The sequence below is a fragment of the Rhinolophus sinicus genome, linkage group LG04, assembly GCF_036562045.2.
Source record: "Rhinolophus sinicus isolate RSC01 linkage group LG04, ASM3656204v1, whole genome shotgun sequence".
NCBI lineage: Eukaryota > Metazoa > Chordata > Mammalia > Chiroptera > Rhinolophidae > Rhinolophus > Rhinolophus sinicus.
Window position 1 is genome coordinate 57,398,071 of NC_133754.1, and position 25,850 is coordinate 57,423,920.

General features: G+C 39.6%; 1 protein-coding gene across 1 annotated transcript; it reads right to left on the reverse strand.

The window, feature by feature from the left end:
* Nucleotides 1-308: 308 nt before the first annotated feature.
* Nucleotides 309-25,850, reverse strand: CHRNB3 (cholinergic receptor nicotinic beta 3 subunit). Its single transcript, XM_019742021.2, has 6 exons — nt 25,582-25,850; nt 17,809-17,960; nt 16,724-16,768; nt 5,332-5,441; nt 4,199-5,081; nt 309-2,968 (listed from the first exon to the last, which is right to left on the reverse strand). Exons 1-6 carry the CDS (start codon nt 25,634-25,636, stop codon nt 2,834-2,836), a joined length of 1,380 nt encoding a protein of 459 aa, XP_019597580.2. The 5' UTR covers nt 25,637-25,850; the 3' UTR covers nt 309-2,833.

Genomic DNA, 25,850 nt, shown 5'->3' on the forward strand with positions numbered 1-25,850 from the left:
ACTCTATAGCAGAGACTGAAAACACCACCGGCTTTCAGAAACAGGGAGCTCAGTGGGGGCTGTGTGTTCTGTGAAGGCTTCATGAGGAGGTGGGGTGTAAGCAGAGATTTGAAGGGTAAGAAGAATTTAGGACAGCTCTCTGTGTGCTTGCACATGTATGTGTGCCTGTGTGTATGTACCTGTTCCTGTGTGTGTGTCCATGCATGTGTGTGCCTGTTCCTGTGTGTTTATTCATGCATGTGTGTCCCACATGCTCACACATGTGATGGAGAGTTGTACGTGTCTTGCAACATCCACTTGTTGTTTTGCCCATAGAAGATTTTTCTTGCTATACATTTGAAATTAAAATTTATTTGCTTTGGAGTTATCTTTTATAGTTATTTCGTTAGGATTATTGTGGTATATAAATATTTATCCCTTTCCATATTTGAAACTGTTATCGTCTCCCAACTTAGTTGCAAGGAGGCTTAAGCTTCACGTACACATATAAATGTTTGACCTTTGCTGTATTTGTGCCCGATCAGAAAGAGGCGTGCTGTGGAAAGTGCTTCATTTCCCAAAATTTAAAAGTGAATTCTAATTGAAATGCATTTTTCTAAGATTAGTATTGTCATTTACCTAGCAAACTAAAGAGTTAGATCAAGTTAAGTCATGAGTAAAAGTCAATAATGTTAGCAATAAAAAGGACAGTGATTTGCCCTTTGATTTCACAATCCCATCAGGGATTTATGGCATTGACTCCTTGATTGCATCACAATGTATTCCTGCAAATCCTGCCTAAAGTAGTGATAAAGCAGATTACATTTTCCCAAAGGAGCAAAGTTATAATTAAAAGTTGTGTGGTTTAAAAATTGTGAAAGCTCCAGTAGAAATCTCCAAAGTATAGAATTTTAGAGCAAGAGAGAGCTTCAAAGGTCAAGAGTCATAACCTCTTATTACTGACCAGAAAGGACAAAGGACTCGCCTAAGGCCCCACAGCTCACACCTAGGTAATGGCTGGTCTAGAATGAAAGAGTCCCAGTGCCCTGGTTCCCACTTTCCATATTGTCTCCCTTTTAAAAATCCAGTGAAATGTGCAGAAAAGTAATGGATATGTGGATCATACAAGGATCCCCAATATTTTATAATGTGTGTACATAACACACCAAAAATACAGTACTGTGGTACAAAATTTGGTATCTATTAAAAGCAAATACATCGACCATATTAAATATTACCTAAACATTTAAAATATATAAACGTGATTTCTGTTTTGGAATTTAGAATTGCTATTTAGGGTGATTTGAATGGCATGAATCTGTCTAAAAAAGCAGTCCAGGCTATTTGAAAAAATTCTATTACTTTCATTCACTGTGGTTCTTTTTGTTCTAAGAATAGAGCAGATCTGGGAACTTTGTAGGCCTATGAAAGAGAGCCATACAAGACAGGGAGGGTAATTAAAGGAACAACTTCAGGAAGGAGTGATCAAGGGCACAACAGAAGAGGAAACTGGGTATGAAAAGGAGAAGGGCTAGTTGGTAAGAACAGGATGGGATACCTGACTGGAAGCAGGAAAAGCTGTCAGAGAATATGATAAATGTCCAGGAGACTATAAACAGCCAGGTGTGAAGAGCCCCACTAGAGTGGACATGGTCCTCCTGCCAAGTCTAGCAATGTGGGCATCATTAACTTCAAGACAGGCCCCCGCTCCTTTGTTGCCAATAAAGAGCAATTCTATTCCTAACAGAATCATCTTTTCAGTTCCCATCGGCGTCCAGCATCCACCAGTCTTCAAAGTCAAAATTATTCGGAGTCCTTAAAACAGATTCACACTCTTCTCATGGTATGTGCCAGCTTTGCTCTTCAGTGTTCTAGTTACCATGAATAGGGACTGGGATTTTAAAAAGATTTCTAGTATAAAATGGCTGGCTGATGTGTTCTTTTTTTCTCTTCCGAATCCTATTGCTATTTCAGAAGAAATTCAAAACAGCACTGGAAATTTGGCTTAAAAAAACCATTTATAAAGAGACTGTTCAGTACAGGTACTTCAAGGAAAAGATAATGGGTATTAATGACTGCACTTCTAGTAGCAGATGACATTGTTTCTACTATAAGTTATTTTGCTATGACCTTAAAGAAGCTTGCAACTCACAGTAGGTTCTAGTTTCACCATCTGAAAACCTTTGCAATGTGATGAATAACACTTGACTTAGAGGTTTACCACCTTCAAGTGAGACCATTTCTAATGAATGCCATGTTTGAGGGGAACTTTAGTTGACCAGTGGCATCTTGGAGTCTTCATAATAACAATTATGCTGTGCTAGGTGCTTTCATACCAGTGAAATTCCTAAACGGTTGTTGAGATTTGTTCATCCACGCTGCAAGAGGAGCACAACGCATAGCCCCAGTGTGCAACTCAGACAAAACCATCAAGGACATCAGTAGATACAGGAGACCCAGGTCCTGCCCACATGAATGGCTACACATGAGACTTCCTTGAATTCTTGGTGGGCCTCCATAGTCCAGCTTCCTGGGGGCATTAGTCCACCAATCAGCAACAGTCTTTGTGCATCCTGGCTTGTGACCTCAGGCCTGGACATATGACTGCTCCCTGAATGTCTGCGGAAGCCAAGGCAGGGGCGTGTGGAGGTTCTGCTTTAGTTAAACCCAACTCACTCTAATGGCAACTACGAATTTACTATGGGCAAACCCTCCTTTACCAAGGTTCAGTTTCTATGAGGATGACAGGCCCTTCCAATAAACACATGCTGTATGTACATGCTAGCAGGGTGTCAGTTCTAAAGTGTCATTTGGTACCATGGTATGTATTTTACATTGCTCTGGAGACTTGTTCCTAATGGTAACTGTGTAGCCACATCTTCAAAGCAGGGGTAAAAATCAGAACCGAGCCTGTAACTGACACTATCAGAAAAAGCCACAGGAAGATGCGGTCGAGAACCTGAGCTACAAATTTCCAGTCTTGTACTACCTGCAAAAGAGAAAGAGATGATTTCTGTTTAAGGTACTGGACAACTGTTCTGTATTCATTTCAAGGAATTTAAAAAGAGTAATATTCAGATTTACAGTGCATTGGTTTTCAAAACACACCTAACACATCTCCTGCAATATAGGCTCAGATTCGTTCCCTTAGTTTTATTAACAGTGCCCAAAGAAAACAGCCTGTGAGCACTCTATCAACATTGAAGACATACGATTGAAACAACAGAATCATTTATGCATTTATAAACATTACTGTTTAAAATGGGAAAAGCCTGAGTTTTACACAAATAAAAAGCCAGTATCTCTTGGTGTGATGCTTCCTGATATTACATAAGAAATGAATTGCAAATTTATAAATTAAGAATTTTCATGGCCTAATGTCACAAGTCTTCTTTTCTTCTACTCCTCATCTGGGCATGGCTGCTATAGCTCCAGAATGATGGACACTGCCAAGGAGAACTGACCAGGAAATGACAGGAATTCATAAGGGAGAGAGGAGACCAAGTCCCTTTGGAGAAAGGGAAGTTGGGGGGAATGGGCAACAAGTCTCTAAGGGCAAGGTCAGAGCAAGAACAAGCAGCGAGGTCAGGAAAGTCTGAAGAACAGACCAGTTCTCATCTTTCAAGGGAAAATAAGTGTCCTATTTCTACTATCTGGGGATTTTGGGTCATATCTTGAGTCATATAGAATATAGGTAGAATTTGAGTCTAGGACTGTTTTGAGTCTGAAATTCACACCTTTGTCACACTTTTTTTTTTTTTTTAATCTGTAAGCTAAATAACTACTCCCTTTTCTCTCAAAATATTTGTTGTAACACTATATTTTTATATTAACTTAAATTTTTAATTCTTTCTGTTCCTTTATTTCTAAACACTATGGATAGAAATATCCATCATCCTGTAAAAAACGAGTGAGAAATTACCAGAGACTACAATGGCCAACTTAAAATGTAGAATTGAATTATTTTAAGTAGAATTAAATTTAACCATAAGGAATAGTGCTTAACTTTTCCTCATTCTGTTTTTGTGAACTTCTTCCTAAAAATCCATACAAAATTCCTAATTTATGTCAGGGCTTGTTTTAAATTCTATAGATGCAAAACAGGTAGCTAATAATGTCATATTTTAAACAATGACAGCATTTTGTTGTAAATAGATGTGAAAATATTCTTTCTTGGACACTTCAATGGCAGCATTATTACGAATATTAGTTTGCTCACCTGGCTAATAAAATGCTCTTTCTTCACATGTCTTGAGATGTATCTGATGGAATCAGCGGCCTTTTCAAAGAAGGCCACCAGGACTTTTTCTCCATCAGTAATGTGTTTTTGTTTCTTTTTTTCTAGGACTTTGCTTTTCATTACTGGTTTACTCTCCTCTTCATCTGGGAAAGAGTAACGATCCACGTGGTCCTTCATGCAAAGTAATTTAGGAAGTTTTTGCAGAAATAGCCTCTTAACCCAAGGGGCCATGGGATGGTAAGTTGAAGAAGATCTATGGTGCACATTAATGACAAAGACGGTAACAATAATCGACAGGGTAACGAAAATCATAATGAACAATAGGTACTCTCCAATGAGAGGAATGACCTTTGAAGAAGATGGAATTATTTCCTCAATTACTAAAAGAAAAACTGTCAGGGAAACCAAAACAGATGTTGATAAGGAAAGTTTTTCTCCTTCGTCAGACGGTAAATAGAACACGAGAACCGTTAGAAAAGAGAGGCCCAGGCAGGGGATTATCAGGAAGAGGGTGTAGAACAGAGGCAGGCGACGCAGGACGAAGGAATAAGTGATGAATGGATATGAGTATAAACCATCTCTTCTGTTTCCCTTCATCCCTTTTGCATTTAGTATTTCCCATTCTCCATTATCAAAGAAGTCTTTTCTGTCGACATTTTCATTTATCAAAACGAGGTCAACCATGGTCCCATCGTACGTCCAGGACCCGAATTTCATGGAGCAGTTCTGCCGGTCAAATGGGAAAAATGTGACGTCCATGGTGCATGAACTTTTATAACTGGCAGGAGGGGTCCAAATGACGGTTCCGTTAGATTTCACTATGACTTTGGTCATGAGGGAGCCTTCGAAACGTCCATCAGCACTGTAGTAAAAGTAGTTTCACTTTAATGGTTAGTTGAACACTTTATTAGGTTTGTTTGTTTGTTTGTTTGTCCACCAGTGTACTATTTGTATTCTGTTACTTTCCTACTCCTGTGTCAAACAATATTTTAAAAAGAAATAATTCTCTTGTTACTTAAAGTTGTACATTTTTCTTAATTATTTTGCCCAAACCAGGCTTTTCTATTTCTAGTCCTAATCTGCCCAGTGTTTTTTTCTTCTGTGATACTTACTTTTCAAAGAGAACTATGTCAGGAAGCCAGAGAGATTCTGATGGAACTTTAATTGAATGAATTCCACCATATTCATCAGGATTCCAGCGTAATTTGTGATCTGTCCATTCCTGCATAAAATTAGTATACTGTAATTTTATTCTGAACAATCAATGTATTAGACTTGGGAATCTTCAAGTTTATGTCAATCCTCTAAATGCAGTGATTTATTTAAAAAGGGAAATTCATCCACTTTGATCTTATGACCCTATCTGTGGCAGTTCGAGAGCTATAGCTGGAACCAGCCTGTTCTCTGAGCTTGTCCATACCCACACACCTGTCCTGCCTGGGATTTCTAAACTTGCCACGTCTATTACACAAAGAAGAGGCTCAGCAACAAATACCACTAATTCATGATCCATTTTTTTAGCATATTTTCTCTTCAGAAACCAAAAAAAAAACCAAAATCTCTAACTCAGTTTATTCTAGGAGACTTGGTCTAGTGATATATATATGTAGTCATATTAAAAACCTTTCCTGTCTATCTTCAGTGTTGGGCACGCTACTCAACAGGTTTTAGTTGACATGTGTGGCATGCATTCATTATTTTTATTTTTATTTTTTTTATTGGGGAATATTGGGGAACAGTGTGTTTCTCCAGGGCCTATCAGCTCCAAGTTGTCCTTCAATCTAGTTGTGGAGGGCGCAGCTCACTGGCCCATGTGGGGATCGAACCGGTAACCCTATTTATTGTTCAGAGCTGGTGCTCTAACCAGCTGAGCCATCCGACTGCCCTGCATTCACTACTAATATCTTTCATTTCCTGTATCAGTTAGGGATTGGGTTCCACTGCTAGTAAAGACTTCACTGAAGTGGCCTAAAAGAATTAGTTTATTTTCTCATGTCAAAGAAATCCGGAGATAGGTAGTTCAGGATTAATGTGGGAACTATAGAGGCATAAAGGATTCAGGCTCCTTTACCTCTTCACTTTACCTTCCTAAGTACCTGGCTTCCACTTTCAAGGTGCCACTGCAGTGGCAGACAGCTGTAGAGCTGTTTGAGCTCCAGCCATGAGGCCCTAGTCTTAGAAAGAAATAAGTGGAGGGGAAATGATAAAAAGGCAAAAAAGACCTGTAGCAGATGTCTGCACTTTTTTTGGGAACTTTATCAAAAGTCCAATACAAAACTTTTGTTTACACCTCATTGGTCAGAACTTAGTCACTTGACCATACCTATTCCCAATGGAGACAAAAAACATATATTTTTAAATGCAATTTTTAAATGCCCCATTTGCAGAAGGAGAGAATAGATATTGGTTAGGCCACTAACACTTCCTGCCATGGTTCCTCTTGAATTTTCTTTTTCTTTAAAATTAAATTTTATTTTTTTATATTAGTATTAGGTGTACAAAACAACATAATAATTAGACATTTACACCCCTCACAAAGTGATAACCCCTTCCTAAGTCTACTAACCCTCTGATATCATATATAGCTATTACAAGTCTAGTGATATTTTAATCTCATGATAATGATAAATGGTACAAACGATTTTGAATACTACTCGAGTCTTGGACAAACATCTACCCAGTATGTTAATACGAAACATCCAGTGTTTGCTGACTACTCTTGATGACATTATAATTTTATTCAGTGAAAACAATATTTTCCAAGATTTCTTCTTAAGTTCTAATCTGAACTTATTTTGTGAGCACCCAATTATGGTTTAAGATTATATTTCTAATATTCCAAATGCTTACATATTTTCCCTCACAATAGAAAGAAATCATTTTACATATTTTACAGGGCTGATGGATCCATATTAACAACCTGACCATTAATTGATTGGATTATGAAAGTTAAGTTGGATGATGTATGAATTACAGTAGAAGTGGACTTTCTTAAAAAGATTTTGGATCCAGAATCTCATGAAATCTGATCTGATAATTAAATTCTGCAATTTTACTGTCCCTCATGTGGACAGTTGAATAATGATGTAGGATAATATTAAATAACATTTCAGAAAATTAGACGGGTATGCCCAGCATGAGGTTTTCTGCAGCCCAGCGACGCTAACTTTGTCATTAAAAAATCAGGAGTCAGCAGATGGGTGACTTCACTAGATGGTAAAATATTGAAATATGCATGATGCCTGAAAAATGATGGAATTATACACTCTAGATGAGACATTATCTATTTTAGACAATATCTGTGAGGCTCAATCCTTGAAAAACAACTTTTAAAAGATACAGTTCTTTAAAAAGCGACAATCTAAAGGATGAAAAAAATTGCATGGCTATTTATCAAAAACCATGCATATGAAGACTGAGAGTTTAAGAGTCCAAACTAATAAAGTATTTACCATGTTTACTTGGTAATCATAAGGTTCCATCTCTTTTTCCCCCCCTCTTCTTTTGCCCATTTTGAAAAGCAAATATAATTTCCTTTCTATGAATAATTTGTCTCCTGCTAAGGAGAATTTTACTATCAGTGGCAGGTCTGAATGTCAGAAATGTAGAAGGGAACTCAAAGTAGCATTTTTTGTTTGTTTTACTTTCACTTCATTTATGTTTTAAAATTTACTTACAATGAAATGCACTTTTTTTTGTGTACAGTTCTATGTGCGAACAGATATCATCAAGATACCATAACAGCTCTGTTGCCCAACAAATTTCCCATTTTTAATCAACCTCTCCCATATCCACAATCACTGGCACCACTGATCTATTTTCTATTCCTATAATTTTGCATTTTCTAGTATGTCATATAAATGGGATCATACAGCAGAAAGCCTTTGATTCTGATTTCTTTTACTTACCATGTGGATTTTTGATTCTTCTATTGTCATATTAGTAGTTTGTTCATTTTTATTAGTAGTAATATTTCATGGTATGAATACACCATAGTTTATTTTGCCAGGTAAAATGTTTAGATTCTCTCCAGTTTTTAATGGTTATAAATAAAGTCTCTATGAACATTGTGTACAGTGTTTTGGGTGAAAAACATTTTTTTTTTCCTTTTGGGAAATTACCTAGGAGTGGGATGGCTGGATCGTATACCAAGTGTATGTTTAACTTTATATGAAACTGCCAAACTATGTTCCAGAGTGGCTGTGGCATTTTACATTCCCAATAACAATGTATGAGTGCTCCAGTTGTTCAGCATCTTCTCCTGTGTTTGGTATTGTCACATTTTTTATTTTAACTATATTTAATAGTTGTAAGGTGGTACTTCACTATGGTTTTTAATATGCATTTTCTTACTGACTAATGATGTTGAGCATCTTTTCATGTGCTCATCTGCCATCCATATACCTTATTTGAAGTGGCTGTTAAATCTTTGCATATTTTTATTTTTATTTATTTATTTATTTATTTATTTTTTAAATTTATTTTAAGTGTGTTTTTCTGGGACCCATCAGCTCCAAGTCAAGTAGTTGTTTCAATCTAGTTGTAGAGGGCGCAGCTCACAGTGGCCCATGTGGGGATCAAACCGGCAACCTTGCTGTTAAGAGCACCGCGCTCTAACCAACTGAGCTAACTGGCCGCCCCTCTTTGCATATTTTTAAATAGTGTTGTTTGTTTTCTTATTGCTGAATTTTTGGAGTTCTTTATGTATTCTGGAGAAAAGCCCCTTGTTAAATATTTGATTTGCAAATATTTCCCCACAGTCTGTGGTTTCTTAGTTCTCTTAACAGTGTCTTTCATAATACAGAAGTTCTAAATTTTGATGAACTCATTTTACCAATTTTATCTTTTATGGATTGTGTCATATCTAAGAAATCTTGCCTAATTCAAAGTCACAAAGATTTTCTCCTCTGTTTTCTTCTATAAATTTTATAGTTTTAGGTTTTATAGTTAGATTTAAGATCCATTTTGTGTTCATTTTTTATTATGATGTGAATACACGTTGAAGTTATTTTTTCTTTTTTTTGTTTTTGGCATATAGATGTCCAATTGTTCTAGCACCTTTTGTTGAAAGGATTAAACATGCTCCATTGAATTACTTTGGACATTTGTCAAAAATCAATTAACTATATATGTGCATGGGTCTATTTATGGGCTCTCTGTTCTGTGTCATTCTTCTCTGTCTCTTCTTTCCCCAACACCATACGGTCAGAAATGTTGAAGGAACTCAGGTTACCATCACTTTCTATTGAGTTTTGAAATCACATAATATGAGTCCTCCAACTGTATTCTCCTTTTTCAAAATTCTTTTAGCTATTCTTGTTCTTTTGCTTTTCCATATAAATGTTTGACAAAATCACTCCACTGTCACCCTCCAGCTGTGGGAAAATCTGACTCTTCCTCTGCTCCCAGAGTGGGCCTGCACCTCAGACCTACTCACTGTGATCTTCAGGGACCAGATTGGAGTCGATGAAATACCAGGAGACTTTCGGGACCACTGGGAAAGAGGCCAGCCATTCTGTCTCCTGCTGAATTTGAACACAGGGAGCACTTTGAGGCTGGAGCCGATGTAGCCACTGTGCTACCCTAGAGAAACCTGGATGAGAATGGAGTCACCCAGAGAATGAAGAGCCTAGAGACAGCCAGAGGGAACACCAGGCCCTGAGAATCTTACTTGAGCCCCTGGATCAAGCTGCATGTAAAGCCAGCCTTGTCTGTGGACTTTTCAGATTGTGCAAGTCGAGACGTTCTATTTTTGCTTATGCCAGTTTGGGTTGGGTTTTCTATCACTTGGAACTAAGCAGTTCTCAGCTGATCTGGGGAGAATTGAGTAGATCTGAAGCAGGCAGCATGCTGCAGGCACACAGGCCATGAGCCCCAGGGACAGACAGAAACTCGGGCAGATGGACTGGAGCTGTGCTCTCACACTCTAGCTCCATCTTGAAAAAACAAGTCAGTGAGCACAGCTACTGAGTTCAATCTCATAGTTCCTCCATTTGGAACATGAAAATTGCTGCAAATGAAATCTCCTGCTTCTTGGATCCAGTTTTCGCTCTTCTCCAGGCACAGCCAATCTTTACCTATGCCCAGTTCTCACTGCAGAGGAAGAAGGTGGACAGCTCAAATTCGTGAGGCTTGGTGCAAATCCCAGCAAACAAAGACCGGTTTCACCAGAGGTTCCAAGGGAACTGGGCCAACCCCCAGGGCAAAGGATTTTCAGTCAGAAGGATTGGCCTTGCTTACTGGCCCTCCAACAGCAGGATAAACAGCTATGGCCAGAGATAACACAGAGCTAGTAGTGGCATATTATGGGGCTCACAGTCTGGGGGGGATTCAATGCATTTCACAAATATGCCAGCCTTGTGCTCCCACCAAACACACTGACCAAACACTGCCACCCTGTGCTCCTCACCTGGTGCTACCTCAGACAATAAACAAGTAAACTGACAGGCAAATAATAACCACACCTGTGGTCCTTGCTGTGACATGGGGGAGGTTTGGGTCTAATGATACAGAACCGAGTTATGGACAGGAAAGGTAGTTCTGAGGAGATGATGTTTAGGCTGAGACATGGAAAGTAAAAAGGAGCAGTGAGGAAAGGGGGTGTTGGGCAGGGAGGTCTGCTGTAGATGGACAGCATGTGGGAAGGCAGAAATGAGTGACTGGATGAACAAGGGATGCATTTGAATCCTTGAGGAAGATATAAAGGGATCTATAGTGGGTTCAGGTTGTGCTCCTGCCAGTAAAGGAAAAGGGGCTAGGTGGGACTTTTGGTTAATGCCGCTTACTTTGGTGAACCCAGAACAGAGGGAGCACTGAAGTCCTGAGTCCCACACCTGGATTGTCCTTGGCTAGTTGCAGTCCTTTGTGGGGTTGAGAGTCACTCCTCCCAACCTTGGTGTCCTTCTGTAGCCAGACCTGAGGAATCAGAGACTTTGTCCCTGACATGCCCATCCAGAGGGGTACATAGAATTTCTACCAGGATGTGTGTCCACCATGACCCCACACCCCAGGATGACAACCTGTATTAGCATCAGCAGAGGCAGGATGAGGATTCCGAGCCCAAGTCCTCTATCTTGTTCTCTAAGGAGCTATGAGGCTTTCTGGGCATTTCCTGGTTCTTTCTGAAACCCTGGGGGCATCTGGAGATTAATCTCCTGCCTCTCCCTTCTTAAAGAGATTAGAAATAATATCCTGTGCTCGTCTAGCATGTTCTAGCCAAGACTCTCAAAGCCTTTTACAAATATCAGCTCCACTTTTGCAGCAGTTCCCAGGTGAAGAGCTATGTGATTGCAGGAAACAGCAGAGCACAGGATATGACAGGGCCAAATATCAAAGTTAATCCAAGACAAAGAAAAAAAATGGAAAGACACTCCGAGTCTAGGTTTCTTAATTCTGAAAAGTGCAATTTCAAATCCATGTCATATATATTCCCTTAAAATTGTCTTTTCGTACATAGATTACCTGAAATACCACTCATAAATGTCTAGCTATTACCACAATTCAGAACCAAATTTCACTTAAACCTAATCATAAGACTTTTTCTTTTTTCACTATAAAATTTTCAAATTATTCTTACTTTAATTCTAAGACCAATAGCTAGTAAGGAACGAATGTTCCTTGCTCTTGCTTTGATTTGCAGCCTCTGGGACATCTCTGGGAATTTCAGTTATGTTAAGGTCAAGTGAAAAAAATCTTAAAACCAAATTAATGTTGAGTCATTTTAATCTTAAAGATAGCAACATGACACATATGTCTCATATTCCCATTATATCCATGAGTTGTCAGTGCCAAGAGATAGGATTTATCATTAAGGGTAAGAAAGCCTACAAAGGTGGCACCAGGAAATGATATTTTTTGTGTCCCGGCTACATGCCAGATAATGTATAGGTCACATTCACACACATGACCTCATTTAACCTCCCAACGACGCTGTGAGCTAGAGATTGCTTCTGTTTTATAGATGAAGAGATTGAGGGTAGGAGAGGTAAAATGACCTGCCCAAGTTTATGTAGCAGGCCTTTTGACTCCTAACTCACTCTGCTTGATTCTTATTCAGGGTCCATTTGAATCAGAAGACCAAAATGGCCTCCTTTGCTAAGGTCAGAGTGAGCCTGTAGAAAAAGTAGGAAAATAAGATGGTGAGTAAAGGTCTGAGATAATTTCACGGACTTGTAAATTCCATGGCAGGTTGTACAAGACAATTAGGCTTTGGGGCGATCATCCAGACCTTTACAGTGTGGCTGTCTCTTCCATAGCAGGTTTGTTTATTTCTCCCCATTTTTCATTATGTTTGCTGAACTTTTTGTTGATCTAAAATAGGAATCAGCTGTTGGAGGAACACCAGTTTAAGATGTTGGCCTTGGCATTCAGGCAGCTTTATTTTCCTCGAATTGTCATGGGGAAAGGAGAGTAAACTGCTCCCAACCACAGTGAAGCTGGCTCACTCAGAATCTTGTTGTCTTCTTGGTGTTTACACCCAACAGTACCTAGCCCAACACCTTACACAGTGCCTGGCGCACAGTAGGTGCTCAGTAAATGGTTGTTGAGTGAGGAAGTTTGACATCTGTCATCATAGTGATTATTCACATGATAATATCTAGGCAAAGGGTCCAACCCTTGGGTCATAATGAAAGATTGGTTTCATTTCCTATGACCTTTCAGGTGTTTGTGATGCAGTTTTCCTAGCGTTGAATATGATGAAACAATCTGAGTAGCTAGGGTATTAAGTACCTTCTGATGCAGTTTTAGTGAGTCAATGTTAATAATCTATTTATGATTTATAGGGTTTTGATTACTCTCTGGGAGCACAAAGGAGGAAGACAAATGAGTTTGCAAAGTAAAATCAATAAAATAAAAATAGCTCCACATGGAGGATGTTCTCACGCTGTCACTAAACTTGGGCTCGATAATGTCTTTTGGTTGAGAGGATGGAGAGAAGTGTTGAATTATACCAAGGAGAACTATGGACATATACAAGACAGAAGAATTGGGTAAAAAAATCCAAGCATCTCAGTTTTGTACGCTACCATGGGACATGCTTCTGTTCTAATTAGGGATAATTTTCTTCTCTCTGCAGATATAAATTAAGGAGTGTTTTTCAGTGTCTAGGAAGGAAATGAGGAAAGAGGAGGATGTGATCATTTTTGTCTTATTTTGGCTGAGTTATACAGGGTGATTGGAGTTTCTAATAGGTTTGTTCTGCCGTGAATGCTGGGGGAAGTCATGTTATTGAGAATACTATATAGATGGCTCATAACTTCACCTTTTTGGCTTGCACAACTTCTACTGATCCTGTAAGACCCAATATCTCTTCACCTCGGAAGCTTTCTCTGATTTTTCTCCCTTTCTTATTTTCATTTTTATACCAACACAATAACTTACATATACTTTCTTTATGGTGTTTATCATATTACATAGTTATTTTTTACACAGTTAATATCATGTCCTCTTTTTGAAGGCAGGGCTGTGTTTCAATCTTTGTATATCCAGGATCCAGCAGGCACTTACTAGGTAGGCTCTCAATAGCCCTGTGGAATGGATGGAAACCGGAGTGAACCCTCACTTCATTCTCTCCTAAATGTCTTTCTAGAGCAACTCCATGAGATGTCCCAAAAGTTGAGAAATCAAAACCTTAGAAGACCAGGGTTAGGAACTAGGCTATACAGGCATAGTGCTGAGAGAACTGGACATCGTCCACCAGCTCCCTTCAGAGTGAGGAAGGGAAAGATTTCTTCATATAATCCAGACTTCCCTTACCAGTGTATAACCTTAGACAAGTCACTTCAATTCTCCAGTCCTCAGTTTTATCATCTTCAAAGTGGGAATAATAATAGAATTTACCTTATAATCTATAAGGTGGCTTAATCTATAAGGTACCTTATAATCTTATAAGGTGGCTGTGAGAATTAAATGAGTCCATTCCCATGAAACACTCAGCATAGTGTCTAAACACTTAGTAAGTGCTCAGTAACTCTTAGCTATTATTATTATTATTATTATTATTATTATTATTAGCTGCTCTAAAACAGATCTGTGTAAAACACCAATGATAGCTTCTTTTTAAATGTCAATTTTATTGTGTCTTTGTTATGCATTTTCTTTTATCCTTCATCTTTCTTTTACCCTCTTATTTTTTAAAAAGCTAAAGAAAACAAAAAGTATAAAAGTAACATGGCAGAGATAAAATCCCTTTTGTTCCAGTCAGCTTCCTGGTCTGCCACCCATGGCATAGAATTCATTCTTCTTTTCTGCTCCCATATTGTTTGCACCATAACATAGCACTTAGTGACTAATACCTATTGTGACATTCCCATGCCAAATCCAACCTGTGTGAGTATTATAGAACAGCTTCTCTGTTCTATAATATTCTATAATATTCTATAATATTTTCTGCGGTTCTATAAAATGTGCAGCTGTTTCCCCACTTTGGCTCCTCCTGTGATTTAGAAACAAGTTTTGATGTTCAGTGCAGAAGCTGGATGTGGCAGAGAAGGGAAACCCAGATTCCAGCCAGATGGGTTAGTAGACTCTTCTGTCTCTGTAAATGGGGGTAATGATACTTGCTTTGCTCATCCAGAGTGATTGAGAAATGTAAACGAGATAAGACAACCATTTGCAGATTAAATGCAACTAAAGTCTATTATTCTTATCATTTCTATGAAATGGGAACCTGAGACAGCAGGCTGGCTTTTCTAGGTGTCAAACTGCCCTACTCCTACAGATTTCTCTTGCTTTGTTTTGGGTGTTGGAGATTTTTAGGTTTTGATTTTATCTTGACCTAGAGGCACTCACTAGGCCACTATGATTCTGGTGGCATAACTTTGCTGGAAGTCATTTCCAAAGCTTTAGTTAAGGCCCGAGGAGCCCATCTGTGGCTTCTTCCTTTCATGTCTAACCTTGTTCTCTTTGGCTGAATTGATTTCTTATTTTCAAAATCTCAAGGAAGTGAAAAGCACCTACTATCTCAATATTATAGGCCAAGGGTCCGTGGACCACTGTTTTATGCAAGAGATTAATAAGAATTTAATCTCAAGGAGCAATTGGAGGAGGTATATGTGAAGCAGTGAAAGTTTTTTTTTTTTTCTTCTTGACTTCCTCAGTCTCTTTACACTTTAAAAGTTTTTCTTCTCTCCCCTACATGCTCAAATACAGGACTTGAATATGATTTGATTTTTATTAACTCAAAATACCTCCAAATTCCACAGCCTCTAAAGTGTAAAAGTGGAATAAGTCACTGTGCAATGAGATAGGAATAGTAGAAAAATACGTTTATTTCAATTGTATTTTTATATCTACATTCCCAGCTTATTTTCTCCTGGACATTTCTTATATGCAATAAAGTAATATACAGATCTATTTCATAATTTGCTAACATCCCTACCAATTAAAGAATCAGAAGAATTGAAAGTGGTAAATATTATAATAATTCTCTAACTCTGATCAAAGTTTTTGGATGGGAGAAATTTGGTGATGCTAAATGAAGCCTGTGGAATCTCCTCACAGTTTTTTTTATCCATTGATCCTTACAAACCATTAGCAGAAAGAATTAAACAATGTCTATGAAACCAGGATCGATAACTAACATTTCAATATAAACCATTGAAAAGTATTATGTTTGTATGTTGAAATTAAGTGACATATTTAAGATAGCCCCACCAGGAAGATTTTAAATCTATGAAAGATTAGGGAGTATCTGGACATTAATTAAACAAGAAGTAATTGCTAACAAAAACAAAACATAAGCAATTAAACCAACTTTTTGCCTCCTATCAAGCAAGTATCAGCATTTTCTCCTTCCACATAGTATACACAGAACTGGGCTTTGAAAGGTAACGATTTCCTGACAACTCTAGACTGAGCACCTCGGAATAGATCCTTCTGTTTTAGGAAAAAGGCTACAGCCAAACTAAAAGTAATTATCTGAGCACCAAGCTGAAGACCATTCGAAATGTAGTTTTAGTAATATCAGGAAAACGTATATTCATTATTTTGTTTAGGGCTTCACTTTGTTCTGAAATTGATGGTGGATGGCCTTTTATCATCCCCTATTTTCTCTTTCTAGGGAGCAACAAGGAACATCAGGGGTAGATTCTTCCCACGGAGGACCAGTGGGGTGAGGGAGAATTCAACATTGCTGATTTTATCATCCAGTTGCAGTACCGTAAATGTGGGAAAGTTGCACTCTGGAGCCTTTCCCCCCTTTTCTCCAAGTAGGCCCAGGACCAGTACCCAGGTCTCACTTTTGGAGACACACCTGTCCCGTGGCCAGTCCAGAGCAACAATGCAGAACAAGGCACGCCTTTGGGCTTCCAAGACCTGCTCTCCGACTCTTGTAAAAGAAAGCAAAAATAATAGACCCAATCATTCCCAAATATCTCCCTAAGGAAGCCAATATGCTCAAAGTAAAAAAAAAAAAAATATTTTTTTTTCAAATGGGAGCTTTTCTAGCTAGAAATGAAAGGAAATAATTAGGTCGAGAGATACAACACTTGGATTGACATTTACCTGTTTGAGCCACACATTTGTTGTCATCAGCTGGTTCTTTTCATCCTAAGAAAACGACAGTTAAAAAGATATGAATTCAATTTAAGAGAAGTCATGTTTTGGACTTTTTTTTTTTTTTTTGTCAGAAGGACCTTTCTGAGTCTTACTTTTGAGATGTTCAAAGTGTAAAGGATTCTCAACTTAAGAACAGTTAAGTGGCATGGAATCCGAAAATATGTATATTTTGCTTAAAATGAAAAAGAATAATTAGAAGCAAGTAACAATTCATTGTGATGATATTTATATAATACTACATAAACCAGGAAGCACTTTCAGGGTGCAAAGAATGAATGAAATATTAGCTAGATTGGAGATGGACTCTGCATGATTTTCTAGAAGAAATCCTGGGCATTGAGTCAGCTGAGGTGGGTGAGTGTGTGTGCATGTGTGGTGGGGTGGAAGACTTGGGCAACGTGGGAAGATTATTCTGGGACTTTGGGGACCACAGCAGGATGATTTTGAAGAATCTGGGTTGTTACAGTTCACTGATTTTTCAGGAACGCAATCATGGCAGAAGCGCGGGCCCAGAAAGAAAATGAGCAGAGAATGTTAAAGTACAGGTGAGGTCAGGAAAAGGTATGGGGACCTACGGGGATCCAGGGGGACGATGGGGTCACCCAGGCACTCACTCTGGTGCTGTCATCATCTATCTGCCCTCTTTCCTGCAGATACCCTGCCAGCCCTCCCACATCTGAGATGACACAAGATCAGCCCTGAGCTCAGTTCTCCCTTCTCTCCAGCTCCCAGTCCTCACCCTGGGTGTTGACCTTGGGTACAGCAAACTCACCAGGGACAATGCCCATTCTAGCAACCACATCCACCCTCCAGCAAAACAGTCCTACACTAATAGTGTTGCAATGAAAATGTACTTCGTGACACCTCTCATTCTTTCCTCAGCTCATTTCACTGGCTTCTTGGGGCCGATTTTCTCTCACAGTGTTATTTTAAAAATTGAAATGGAAGACATGGGGAAAGTAAACAAAACTTAGACTCAGACAGGTTCCGGAATGCATGTTCTTTTTAGCATAGAGCCAAGGATTACTCACCACATCTACAAGCTGAGATATTTTCAATCCAAAGTATACTTTTATGGTGTCATTAGAATTTAATACAGGGCGAACCCATTTCTGATAACCTTGGAATAAATGTCGGAGGAGGGCATCTTCATTTTCAGCTATTGAACTGAATTCTGCAGCGGCTGTAAGAATCATGAGGGAACCTAAATTAACGGAAGAGGCATAATGGCTGCTTTCACATCCTATGGCCCAAAGCTTCATATATTCCTAAACAGCCTAATTCAGCAAAGGCAGTTTTCAGGGTACAGGGGTTCCCTTTAACCATTCTCCATGTCCACAACACAAAGCTGAGAGTAGACTATACTTTACCTAGAACGTTGCTCTTGTGGGATTTTCCCAAGCTCTTTGTTGTTGTATTTCAAATATAGCCCCTCTCTTTGTATATTCAGCACCCCACTAATATCATACAGCAACTCATTCTGTACTGTATGCTTTACCATAAAAAAAACACACCTTTATTTTCCCCCCCTGATAGAAACACAATGAGCAATGATTACATGCAAGACACCACCCAAGTTTACTGGATCAAAACCCAGAGATTCTTAGTAGGAAGAAAGGCATAACAGCACACAGTCCCTGTTTGTGCATGAGACCTTCAATTCAATAAGGAAGTAGCAATTCGAAATGCACTCTTAATGCTCCTGGGGTGAACAGAGCTGTGAATAAGACAGGCTGTGTGCTCTATCTGCCCCCACTCCTTTCTCTTCTGCTTTACAAAGCATATTAAAATGCAAATGAGTGATACAGAGAGACGTAACCTTACATTTATGCTTATTTATTTAAAAAACTAACCGTTCTCAAACTTTGATGCTTCAATTACTCTTAGTAAGCACAGCTGCATTAAGGAGCTGGTCAGCTGGATGGTTGCCAGGGCAGCGCTCTGTAAAAGCAACTGAAACCTTACTGGAAAAAGAGGGGAAGCGAGGGAATTGAAATTCCCTGAAGACTCCTGGGGAAAGAGGTGTTCACTTCCTCAGGCTGAACTTCAAGAATTCCTCTACCCCACATCTGGTTTTAACTTCCTTCAAAATACATTGCAACTCTGATTGTTACCCACTGTCTCCACTGGTACCACTCTACCACAAACTCCATCATCTGTCTCTTGGATTCATGTGCTACTTCCGAATTTCTTCCACTTTTGCCCCTTTCATAGTTCATTTTCCACCCAGCAGTTTAGAGCCATCTCTTAAAAGCAGAAGATTGTCAATTCCCTACCCCAACCCTCCAAACGGCTTCCCATTAAACTTAGAAAAAACATCCCAAGTTCTTACCATGATCTCCCAGGCCCCCTGGGGCCCCTACCCGCATCCACTCTGCCCTTCCCCACTTCTCCAGAGGCTCCGGCCCGTCTGCTTTTTTCAGAGCAGGCCAGTGTGCTTCACTCTGGGACGGCTCTTACCCCACGCGCATTCCTTTACTTTGCTCTATCTTGAAGGGGTCATTTCAGGCTACACAATCTAAAAATCTCTTTCCATACTCTATCCCTTTATGGTCCTTCATCTTGCATCAGAGCGCTTGATCATATTATATGCTTATTTGTTTATTGTCTGTCTGCCCCCCTAGAAAATGCCAGTTCCAGGAAGCCTTCTTTACAGCTGTCTCGCTAGCTTAGGGCAGAGCCTGGGACACAGTGGCTGCTGAGCTAACAAACATTCAAGTAACAATGCAGTTAGCTGCTTGGCTTGTGTTTGCTCAGTGGTATTTGGAGAGTTTGGGCCAGAGATGAATTGCTTGAGAGAAGAGAGAAGAAGCAGGGAGGCCACAGCTGTCCTCCTCCTGCCTTCCCCTGTGCAGGTGACAGACCTCCTCCTCTGAGGAGGAGAATATTGTTTGTGGCAGACACTGCTAGTTCTCTGCCCAACAGCCATTTGCCCTTTCTTCCTTGGTAACAGATGCTAAAGTTGTTACCTTTCAGGATTGCATGGTGCCAACTTAAAATGTTCCCCTCTCAAGCTCCCTTACAGGTAGGAATGGCCTATGACAATTAAGATGTAAACAGAAGCCAGTGAGTGAGGTTTACAGGAAGTATTGTTGACGAGTCTGGACTCAATCTGACATGCACCTTTCACTTTTTATCTGTTACTTTTTGCCCTTTCTTCTTCTTGCCTAGAATTAGGACAAGCTGTCTAGAGATTGGCCACCCGAGTATACAAACAAGTCTGTTGAAAGCTACATCCAAAAGATGGCAGAATACAAAGACAGACTGAGCCTGGTACCCTGAGAGCATTACAGATGGCCACACCAGCTCTAGACTGACTGCCTCCAAATATCTGGTATGTGAGGCAAACAGTCTCCCTGTGTGGCTAAGCCACTGGAGCCACTGTCATGTGCATCTGAGCGCAGTCCCAACCGCTGAGAGTGTCAGTGTACTGCCTTCCCTGAGAGTCCTGTGTCCCCCATTCAGCCCAGTGAACACAAATTACTTAAGACACCATCTCAAGAGGACAGCTGTGGCCTCTCTGCTTCTGTCTTCTCTCAAGCAATTCAGCTCTGGCCCAAACTCTCCAACAGGTGGAGACACTGTAGGGAGGCTGAGAACACTGAATCATGTCGGAACCAACACACACACAGACACATAGTCTTCTTAGCCCAGACAGCCCTGAGCCATTATAATTTTGGACATATGAGAGGGATCCTAAGAAGAACAGAGATTGTACCTTTGAACTTCCTCCCCTGGCAGGAAAATTTTACTGTCATTTTGAAGGGAGATGGAGTTGCATGGTGGGAGGGAGCTTCTAATATTAGGACCTTGGCATTTCCAGCATTTATCACCCAAAGCCATAGCCTTTATGAGGAGAGTTGGTTCATGCTCTTTACCAGTATTCAAAGGAAAATGAGCAGACCTGCTCTTTTAGGGCCTGTGTATGTATCGATCCATGTTGTCACTGTCAGGGGGTGAGAGGCTGAATCAAGAAAGAAACAGCCTAAATCTGTATGGAATGTTTGTGTCCCTTCAGATTCGCATGTTGAAGCCCCAATGTGACTGTATTTGGAGATAGGGCCTATAAGGAGGTCATTCAGGCTAAGTGAGGTCATCAGGGTGAGGCTCTAATCTGATAGGATTAGTGTCTTCACAAGAAGAGGAAGAAAGACAGGGATCTTTCTCCACACCAGCACTGAGGAATTGCCTTGTGAGGACACAGCCAAAAGGCAGCTATTTACAAGCCCAGAAGAGAGTTCTCACCGGAAACTGGATTTCCTGGCACTTTGATCATAAATTTCTAGCCTCTAGAACTGTGAAAAAATAAATTTCTGTTAAGCTACCCAGTCTGGAGTACATAGTACTTTGTTATGGCAGCCAAAGCTGACTACTATAAATCTGTCTTGACCTTACAAAAAAAAAACCAAAGGTTTAATTTTTCTGCCTAATATCTTCAAGCTTCCTGAACCTTCCCAAAATAGAAGCTGAAGTCATTGGCGTTACTGGAGAAGACGTAGCGCACAGGCCGGAAAGTGTTTCTGGTTTGTCCTTTTTGTAAAATAGAACATTGTGAGGAAGGGCAAGTGTCTCCACCATTGATTCGTTGAGCCAGGACCTCAATAAATATTTGATGACAATGAATGAACAAATTAATGAAAAAATGTGCAAAAGGCCTTAACATTACTTTCGGTGCACAGGGGATGGAAGAAGGGTGAACCCAGCTCACAGCTTTAGAGGATGTAGAATCATAGATGCGCTCAGGATTTCCAGGACAGGGGGTCTCTGTCTTAAGGAATAAATGGGTTCCTGAAAAGCTGTGTATAAACCAAATTTTTGCAAATGGATTTACATTTTAAATTAATTAGACAAGACCAATATTCTAAGTAACATTTCAGCAATTCATTGGCAAGTCAAGAAACTGCACTTGGAAGATAAGTGACACCCCCACCCCACCCTGACTCCCGCTGTGGGTGTTTGGATTTCTCAAAGTCAGCTTCCTGAAGGGGAGAGATGGGAGAGTATTTGTATTCATAAATAATTTCAACATAAATTTAAAGGGAAGGAAAAGTAAAATGATAAAGAAGTGAAGGTAATAGAGCTGGAAAGGACCTCGAAGATCATCTAAGCCATGCTGTCAGTGTCAGAGGGTCAAGACTCTGGGGTCCCAAGATGGGAAGTGACTTGCCCAGGGTCACCCAGTTAGTAAGCGGCCCGTGTGGTCTTCTGACTCCCAAGTCAACAGTTTTTCCACTAGCCCATGAGACTCACTGAGGATTGAGGAGGAAAAAAAATACTGTTCTCTCCATTACGGCCTCCTTACAAAGTTCAACAATTCGCTTCTATGAACATATGTTCGTTGTTATTGCTATTTTTATTGTTGTGTTGTTTTTAGCATTGTTTAAAGCAATCTATTGCAGGGAAGAATGAAAAACCAGGTCACAGATAATATTTGTTAGGTTTTAAGGAGACATTCAACACTGGTGACAGTGTTCTGTAATCCTACTCTGCTACAGTTGGCACCTGGCAGAATGCTTTGCCGGGGACGGGATTCAGGGGCTTTTGATTGGGGACTGCTCTGTGGTCACTCTCCTTGGAGGTGGACGCCCAATGTTTTACAGTGGGAGCAATCCCGCTTCAGACTTGCCCATGGTCTTCCCATATTTCCTTGCTTTGTGTCCTGCTTTGCACACAACCCCCACCCCCAACACACAAACTTAGTTTAACACATGTCTTCAGAGGATGTGTGCCGCCATTAAAGCTTTTCGCCATTTCTTTTGGTAAAAAAGGAATTTTGCTTCTCCCCTAAACCCCAGTTCTGCCCCTGCTTAATCTTTGTCTCATTTTTCTTTGTCAAAATACTTGGGACTAGCCAAGCAATTCCACAGGCAGAGGGCAAGAAGAGGGAGAACCAGAGAGAGAGAGCACGTGCAAGAGATTTGGACAGACAGACAGAGATGGAGAGCGCTCTGCCTGATTCTAGTTATTTCCTCCGTGTGGAACTCAGGCTCAGAAAGTGCACCCAGGAGGGGACACACTGTTCTTGCTCAGGATGCTGAGTCTGTTGTCAAACTTGTCATTCATTAGAATGGGAATCCAACAAATATTTATTTAACATTGAGAGCCACCCACTCAGATTCAGGGACATGAATTCTGGTCCTGATTCTAAGCAGTGGGATCCGAAGCAAAGCATTTATCCTCTTCTGATAAGAATAGGGAGTGATTGGCAAGGCCCCTACAACTCCAATGTCTTATGCTTCGAGGATGTTTACGTCCATGACATGGCCACAAAATGTAATCTATTAATATCAAATATTTGCTGTTTCAAAGATACAAAACAGAGCCAAAGTTTAAGATGCACCATTGATTGGGGAATAGTTCTTTACTTCTGGCTGCCATTTATGGCAACAGAGAAGACATCAAGGTGAAGGTAACTAAAGCTATCAAGGGTCTGTACGGGACCCCGTCCCTGTGAGGAGGTCAGGGACCCTGAACCCCAGTAAGTGGAATCATAAGAGATTTCCATGAGGTGCTCAGTACCAGGTTGAGACAAATAAGTTTTTCTTTGGATCTACGACTTGAACTTCTGGGTCTCTTTATTCTTCTTCATCATGCTTTCTTTCCTTCCTTCAGTCTCTGAGACCCTCTGCTACTTTCTCACCCTCATGTCCACAGCCACCTTCACCAACATTTTGACAAAGTCACTCACACTGAGGTATAAATAACTGATAAGACTTAATAGATGAAACTGCCGTGATTATTTATGGTTTTATTGAAGACAACATCACTGCTTATCCTTAGCTAAGAGAGTAAAGAAATAACTAAAGAATTTTAAACCTCAGTATAGTTGGGAGAGGCATATTTTTTGTTTTGACACTTTTGGGTATGTTTTGATTTTACCTTCCATTATCACCACCTTGTCTAAAAATGTCATGCACACAGAGCTAGCCTGTAGAGTAAAATAATGAATATTTATTGGATTCTTGCTAGTGCGAGAGGTTATTAGAATGCCTTTGTTTTATCCCCTCTTGCATCCCACCTGCGGAAACCCTTCCTTGGATACAGGAGCTCCTCAATAAATATTTATTGAATAAGTAAGCAGATGTTATCATGTGGTAATAGTGATGGGAAGATAAATAAGATACAGCCCCTATTTCTGGGAGCAGACACACGCAGAGTGTGAATTAGCAATACAAGAGATGTCACATGGCCACACACAATTATCCTTTTCACCAAAGCCAGAAATATATAAATGAGGGGTTGCCCCTTGTTTGAAAAAGGTAGTTTTATGTGACAAAAGAAAATTATTTTCTTTATAATGAGTCATAAAGTGAAAGAACTTAAGGAAAGGTGATTTAGATCTAACAAATAGAAATAGACTCCAGTGGATCTAGAAATATTTATAAATATGAGAGTTACCACAGGTTATGACATAGATTTATTACAGATCTCTGACAAATGTATATAGCTCAGTATACACTCCCCAAACTCTTGCAGCCTACACAATGGAGAACGAGGACCAGCTTCTCCCCAAATTCCAATTTTTCTATGCAGAGGGGGATGCAAAGGTGAACCAGGAGGGTTTGTGCCTTGCTAACTGGTGAGATGATTTCCCAGGAGAAAGAGTGATAGGAATCAATCTTTTTCACAGTAAATAACAGAACACTCTAGTGTTAAGGCAGAAATACATTAGATACATGTACACTAATTGTATGCTAAAACACAGAAGTTGAGTATTATTTTTGTGATTGGCAAATTGCATTTAAGACTTTGCAGACACCAAATTTAGTGCTATTTGAAAGTGGGTTTGATGCTTTCTACACCGAGAAATTACTGTTTTCGAGTCTCTGGTATGAGGAAAGGCTACATTTTTGAAGACGTGATAGTGTCCAGGTGTGCGTGCCTCATGGCGCTGTGGTTTTTAAACCTAGGATTTATTTCAGGACTTGGGCAAATCTATCTCACTGCCTGTGGTTCTCCACCTGAAATTTGCAATAATCAAATGTGGCAAAAATGCTAGTAACAAATAAATACAAATCGCTAATGGAATGACAGTTTTCTCACCATCTCTGGCTCCTGGCTCTAACTAGTTTCTGGTGCAGTAGGGAAAGTTTTCTGTTCTTGTTACAAGAAAAGTGCAATGATTTCAAAACCCAGAAAACTGGCAGGGGAAAATGTTCACTCTCCCCTAAAGTTTTGCTTTCTTCCTCTTTCCTTTTCTCTTCTCCCTCTCCCTCCACCTCTCTCCTTTTATTTGCCCTCTTTTTTTAAGAATTCCTCTATTTTCAGGTGGATAATAGTCACAGAAAACTCACATGTTCATAGACATTTGACATATATTTTTGTTTAACTGTGATGTACCAACATACTAAATATATCTACATACACAAATGTATTAAAGTATTTATAAAGTCTACAGGATATATTGAACAAAAGCATCTGTACATAGATATAATGATTATTAGTAGATAGGATTTTAAAATGTCGATCTAATAAATTTCTGTGCCAAATACTTTAACAATTCTCTGAATAACAGTCAGTGCATTTAGTAACATTTTTCCTGTTTTTCTATCTTCCTACCAAACTCATAATGATTCAAAAGGAATAACACAATAAGTGACAAAAGCATAACATTATGGAATTTATGAAGATGATTTCTTTAGATTTTATAAAATTATTTATCAAAGCCACATTTTAAAGGTCATCCTAGAGATACCTATACGTTACATTTTGTAATTCTAACATTATCGACATCACAGTTTCACCTTCCTTGCTTAAATAATTCTACATTTATAAAGTTTTAATTTAGTTTAACTTGAGCTTACCTGAGGGACTGACACCAAGGACGATGAGCATCAGGATAAAGGCTGCAAGTGTCATGTTGTCAGTTTTAGAAAGATTATTTCTCCCTTTTTAATAACAGAGTATTTCCATCGGAAAAGAGGTTTTGGAAAGAAAATACAGTGGTTCAAAGTCCAAAGTGGAACCTAAGGGGAAAGTAGACACCCGAAGTGGGATAAAATGGTCTCAGACCATCTCGGATCAGTGTGGTGTTTCTTAAAGTACACTTCACTGATTTCCAGTCAGCTGTCAG